Below are 6,995 nucleotides of genomic sequence, written 5' to 3'. Positions count from 1 at the left end.
CACATGGTCAAGTATATTTTTGTATACTGCTGTGACTTCAATAAATGAAAAGTACTGAGTGTTTTCTCTTTTTTTGTTCAGAACTTAAAAGCAAAATGAATACAACAGTCTCAAGTGAACTTTTAGAAAGGAAAAAGTATATGGTCCTGGCCAAGGGGACAGCAGAACGTAATATAAATCAAAAACAGCTGATAAATGCATTTTACAGGACAGGTGGCAACATTAAGGCCCATCATGATGATTTAGTCTGAATCTACTGCATGTTGATCATATGGCCGACATAACCTCACTGATAATTATATCATTGTTTATAGTAACTGAGGTTAGCTTTAGTTTAGAGCAGTGGTCCCCAACCACCGGTACCGGGCCGCACAGGAAGAATAAATATTATATTATTTCCGTTTTATTGATTATCAGAGTCTGAAGGAAGTTTTATTTTGAAAAATGACCGGATTCTCTCGCAATTTCATCCGCCTGTGCCTCTTGACATGTCAAGACGCTTTGTCTCGGTCACAACTCTGCTGGTGTTTTGGATTAAAATCGAGGCTGAATATCCTGAGATCGCCACTAAAGCACTGAAAACCCTGCTTCCATTTCCAACATCCTCTTTGTGAAGCGGGATGTTCTGCAGTGACAGCAATCAAAACAAAATGGCGGAGTAGAGTGGACATCAAGAACAGACTTCGGGTGTCATTGTCTCCCATTACCCCCAGATGGGGTAATGGGAGACTAATGGGAGGGCTGCCACCGATTCAGCAATGTTAAAAGGATCATTTGTGGAGTTACTTGCAACAGCTTAAACTTTTGTTGTGACTTGCATGTATGATTTTAAATATCTGCAAAGCAACAGACAAAATAATTTTTTTTAATATACAGTGTTGTATCATTACTGCTAATGGGTCATAATGTGTGGAGTTTTGTGAAAACTGCCATGGAAAACATGCTGAACACTGGACTAGCAAATAGTGAATTCATAGAATAGAACAGAATAGAATAGAATGCTGGATGGAACTGGAACACAGCTGAGTTCTGGGATTAGAATGTTGAGGTGTCATCTTGTGGATGAAGCCCAGTGCTCCACAGAGGACAGCTGGACAGCTCTGAGGGAAGCCACAGGCAAAACCACTCCTCAAAATTTCTTGTAAAGTATTTTATTTTATTTTATATGACTGGTCAGACTCCCTGTTGAGGTGAAGGTCTGTCATCTGGCAAATTGGCAGATGAACTTGCAAGCTTTTCAACCTCACTTCAGGCTTCCGGTGTGTCCGATGTCGGCTGCTGGGGTCAGATACCCTCACCAAACTCCTGTCGTGTAAACCAGAAGCATATCTGACCTGTAATTTTGGATTCAGAATAGACTTTGACTGCTACCACTTTTCATAATTTGGCTCACGATGTTTGGTGCCACTATTATAATTGAAGGATTACCAAATCCCTCCTTGAATATCAAATTGTTAGCATTGATTATTTACTGAGAGTAAAGTACAGTAAAACTTAGAGAGCTTTGCTTAGAGGAGGGATATTTTGAAATATAGTATTTATAATCATACAGTTGTAAAATAATGAACTAACTGTGTAAAATGTTGGCATTTACTCTAACCTCCTACATTAGGACAGTGTTTTCATGCTGTCATTCACTCACTCTCTGTGCTTTCTCTCCTCACAAGTTTCTATGGATCATTGTTATATCTGGACACTGGTCTTGCCTCTAACGTAGTTGTGACACATGCAAGAGTAACTTCCCTGGTTGCCCTGATCGTGACAGTGAGCGTGTACTGTCGGGGAGAGGCAGTCACGTATCTCCTGAGTGAGAGTCCTGAACGGTGACATGTCGCTGTGTTGGGCTGCTGTTTCAGTAGTATCAAACAAGGGGATGGCCAGTCTTCAAATCATGTGCCAACATGCGTTTGGGTACTTCCGGTGTCCGATGTACAATGATGGGGTAATATACTCTCACCAAACTCCTGTCGTGTGAACCAGCAGCATATCTGACCTGTAGCATTGGATTCAGAATAGATTTAGTCCGTTACCACTTTTCGTAATTTGGCTCAGGACGTTTGGTGCCACTATAATAATTTAAGGATTACCAAATCCCTCCTTGAATATCAAATTGTTAGCATTGATTATTTACTGAGGGTCAAGTACAGTAAAACGTATAGAGCTTTGCTCAGAGGAGTGATATTTTGAAATAATTAATTTACAACTGTATGACTATAAATACTATAACTACCGGTATGTAAAGTTTGAGGATTTACTCTGACTTCCTACATTAGGACAGTCTTTGTATGCTCTCATTCACTCCCTCATCTCTCTGACTCTCGCTCTCTGGCTCCTACTCTATCAGCTGACAGTGGGCGATTTCGCCACGGCCTCCCTCAGCCAATCATATATTTCCTGTCAAACTTTAAAGACCTGTTCTCTTCTGTGCAGTCAGCTGTCATTTCAGTACGAACCGATGTGACCCTCCTCCCCATTCATCATTACATCTGGTGTTCAAGGTTTCTTCCACTGAGGGCAGTCCCACTCCACATGCCATCATCTATCTTCAACCTGCCCCTACTGTCTTCAACAACTCTACCAGTGTCGACTCTCCAAAATTTTAACTTTACTTTGCACAATTTAATAAATGTATTTGTTCACTGTAAATTAAGTTTCTCCTGATTTAACAAGCTGTGTCTCCCTGTATAAGTGTGTCAATGATCTCCCGGTGGCTTCAGTTCTATTTGTTTTGTTTTTTGTGATGTATGTTATTTTATTTCAAACTAATTTGCAATCATAAGAAGCGTGGTCTTTGTTGGTGAAATGTTTCTCACATACAAACAATTACTTATCGTAAAAAATCTTCAAATATATAGTAGAGTAAAATGTTTTCGGTGCGTTTTCTAGAAACTACAGGTCTGATGAGGAAAGTGGGAACAGGTGTGTAGGTGGGAGGGGCTGTCATGTGACCAGGACTGGCAGGTCTGGGGAGTGAGCAGGGGCTGGAGAGAAGGACAGAGAGCCAGGACGGGCAAAACCACCAACCCACTAGAAAGTCTCTGACCTCCCTCGAACTTCTCAGACAGTTTAAGTCAGGGGTGCCGCCACGTCATTTTATGTGGCCCACGAATCCGCCAGAATTTATTTTCTTTTGATTTAAAAAAAATAAAATAAAAAATAAAAAGTTAGATTTGATAATAAAAATATCCCCATCGTCGAAATGATGAGATCGAAAGTCGAAGTTATGAGATAGAAAGGCATAATGATGAGCTACTTAAACACACAGTCACAGAAGCAGCTCTTTGGCTGCTTACTGTACACTTGTAAATATTATTGTGAGTATATTGATGACTACTTTAAACGTGGCTTTACAACACATGAAACACTTCACGTGGGATTGTGCAAACGCACCCTTGAAAGGATTTTAAGCTTTGAACAAAGTTATTATAATTACTTGTGTTTGCTATTTTCTTTAATAGTTTGATCTTTGATAGAGTAATCTGGGTTTCTTAACCCTAAATTAAAAGGATTTAAGTTATAATAACAGAAATGTGCTGAAATATAGTTTTACATTTATATAACTGCATGTACAATATTTTAACATTTGAATAAACAATCAAATGCAGAGACAGTTATTTACCAATCTGTTGGGAGTAGTTACATTTACACCGTCTTACATTTACAACCGGCCCTTTGAGGCCGACCGTGATGCTGATGTGGCCCGGAGTGAACTCTGCCCAGAGGATCATCGGAGTCTCACTCCCTACACTACAGGACATTTACAACACCCGCCTCACCCGCAAAGCACTCGGCATTGCGGGTGACCCCACCCACCCCTCCAACAGCCTCTTCAGCCTCCTGCCTTCAGGGAGAAGGTTCCGCAGTCTCCGTTCGAGCTCTACCCGGCTGAGGAACAGCTTCTTCCACCAGGCGGTCAGGATGCTGAACTCTCTCCCTCCCTCTCTCCTCTCGCTCCCCCTCTCTCCCCCCCTGCCATCTCTCCCCTGACCTCTCTACCCTCCCCCTCACCCACCTTTCCCCACTGCCTCAAATGGAACATACCAGGACATCTACTCCCCCTCACACCCCTTCCCTCATCCAGCACCAGTCACTTTTTATCAGCACCAGTCACTTTTTATCAGCACCAGTCACTTTTTATTCTCTGCTGCTACTTGTTTAATCCTTTATCTAGGCCCTTATGTTCTTAACTTTATTCTATTTTATTCTATTATATGTTATATGTTCATGTCTATATTACACTGTGGGACTGCGAGAAACGGCATTTCGAATTTTCTGTATGCATAACACATGTGGAAACTTTGACAATAAAGTGAACTTTGAACTTGAACTTTGAAGATGAGCTTGACACCCCTGCTCTAAGTGCATGTTTAATTTTTTCAAGACTTAAAAAAAACATCACATCCTTAAGCCAGGCATATATGGCTCTTTTCTTATTAAATGGCTCACTTCTCCCTTTGGTCGTATCTTGAATGCCCAAACTATTAGGCGTAGTTATCACTTATATTAACATAATCACAACCAAAAGAAAAATAATAATCACAAAACAGTTGATGTGCTTTACTGTAACGTCCAGTCGTAATAAATACTTCTCAGTCTCAACTATTATCCAAATAACTATGATAAAGCCACATTTTTTGCTGACAGTATAGCTTTCCCATCATGATCTGCTTCACTGAATATCTAACAACATACAGCGATATATATTCTAGATCATGTATCAACTGCTGACAAACCCCTTGAATGAATAAGAGCGGATGTTTACTTTTGCAGTGGTGGAATCTAACTAATTAATTAACTATATTTCAAAGCTTTAGTTATAGTTACTTTGCAAAGTTAGATTGTTGATAACAACATAAGTTAGGTTAGAATATATTATTACAGATAGTAAATATAGTAGCGGTGTATTAGATCTGGATTATTCTTCCACCCCTGGACTTCAGTAAGTTAAGTGACACAATGTCACACTTTTAATGGAATATCTTACGTGTGACTTATTATCTCCAACTAATGGCCTATAGTGCCAGTAAGCTGTTGTGCTGAAACATGTTGGTTAGATGTCTTTAGGAGAAGATGTACTGTTGTCTGAGGTGCAGGGGAATGTGTCACAGACTTTCAGATGTGAAATAACTAAATAACATTACAGTGGATGAGAGAGCTTTAGGGCTCTTAGTGTTTGGAGCCAGACAATTAAAAACTACGAAGTTGTATTTCCTAAACGTGTAAAAGGACAAAATATCTATGTTTTAAAGTATCACTTTTGTATCAGAAGGCACATTTGTGAGGCTTATAAGGACTTAAGTGTGAAATGTTTGCCTAAAGCAGAACAGCTGGAGGTTAGAGTGGGTGACGTCAGCCGCTCCGCTACTGCCCCCTTCTGGCCTGGACAGGATCCAACACTGATCCTCTTAACATTCATAACATAAAGTTAATTTTATGTCAAAATAAAATAAATACATGAACAACAATGTGACTACATCCTGTGTGGGTCACATTCTTCTAAAGATAAAAATATTAATTTCCCCAGATATTAGTTTACATCACCACAAACATGAATATAAAGCACATCACATGTATTTTACAGCATCCCAAAGATGCTTTCCAGGTCAGATCAGAGTTGAATCACTGAATCCATGGAAATATTACAATACATGTTTGATTCCTGTATTTAAAATGTTTTGAAAATTATCATCCCACAAATATGAGTTGCTGTCAAGTGCACCTTTAAAATGTTAAAGTGATATTCAGAGATTATTAAAGTAATTTAGGGTACTTGTAATTAGTTTAGCCTGAACACATTGGTCAATTGTTATTGGGGTGAATATGTCGAGATATGTTAAGTTATTATAATCTTCTGATAAATGAAGTATATTAAGGGGTGAAGGGGTCAGTTTGTGTTTTCTTCAGGATTTAGTTTGGTTCATTTAAAATGATCAAGATTAAATAATAGTTGCAATGTACCACCAGTAAACAACACTTGCTTCCCTTTTATAATGTATCACATCTACAAAACACGCACTACGGGCTTCATATCTGGTCACAGAATAGCAAGCAAGGGGCTACCTCACACAATCACCGAAGACTCCTGAAATGTATAAATCTGATCCACAGTATGTGCCATCGACTTGATGATGTCATGAAGCTGTGTTGTGAGTTATCTGCAAATCAGCAAATCCAGACCACAGTGAAAGGCTCAGGGAAGGGAGCAGCAGCAGCGGGCGGTCTGGCCTTCGCTGGAGGGTTAGTCGGGGGACCTCTTGGTATCGCAGTCGGTGAGTGGGAATAAATGCATGCAACAGTTTCTCCCACTCGTGTGTGTGCAATCATAATTCCACATGTTTGAAACCCTCTTAACATGTAGGCGGTGCTGTCGGAGGCCTTCTGGGCTGCTGGCTGACCAGTGGACAGTTCAAACCGCTGCCTCAGATCATAATGGAGCTCAGTCCTCAGCAGCAGCAGCAGCTTTATGGTAGTCTTCTGGCCGTGCTGGGAGACATTCAGTGGACAGATTTGGCTCAGCTAACTGCTCTAGTGATGGGCAACGCCACCCTGAAGCAGCAGCTGACGGCGACCCTTCTCGGGTACATCTCCAAGGAGCTCCAGGCGCAGGTGCACTACGTGGATTAGTGTCTGTGGAAGAACTGGGATACCCTAACGTAGGGGTGCACATGCTCAGAAGGTCTTTTGAAAATAATGTGAACTGTTTTATGACGCTGAAGAGACTCTTTATCAAATGTGAAATCACATGTTGTAAATTTGCACAGACGCCATCACAGTCTTGGTTCCAGGTTATACAGTTATTGTGAAAACAGCTGTATTGTTATGATGTGGGGTGTTTCACGGACCCAAATGCAGACTCAGGCAGCAGAGTTCTATTTCAAAACCAAGGTAGTTTATTTCTCTCAGTCAAGGGAAAAGACAGGTAATGGCCAAAGGCAATAGGAGGCGTCTCCACGCCTCCGCACGGTTCCAAGCCGGAAAGTGGCTAATCCTACACA

General features: G+C 40.7%; 1 protein-coding gene across 1 annotated transcript; it reads left to right on the top strand.

The window, feature by feature from the left end:
- Window positions 1-6,109: 6,109 nt before the first annotated feature.
- On the top strand, window positions 6,110-6,624 carry LOC306779216 (protein C19orf12 homolog; the record flags this gene model as incomplete). The annotated part of the gene is made up of 2 exons (XM_079271040.1): window positions 6,110-6,269; window positions 6,359-6,624. The coding sequence occupies 2 exons, from the start codon at window positions 6,110-6,112 to the stop codon at window positions 6,622-6,624; spliced, it is 426 nt and encodes a 141-aa protein (XP_079127166.1).
- Between the last annotated feature and the right edge of the window lie 371 nt (window positions 6,625-6,995).

Source organism: Melanostigma gelatinosum, assembly GCF_949748355.1.
Source record: "Melanostigma gelatinosum genome assembly, chromosome: 1".
NCBI lineage: Eukaryota > Metazoa > Chordata > Actinopteri > Perciformes > Zoarcidae > Melanostigma > Melanostigma gelatinosum.
This window is presented reverse-complemented; position numbering and strand designations above follow the sequence as displayed.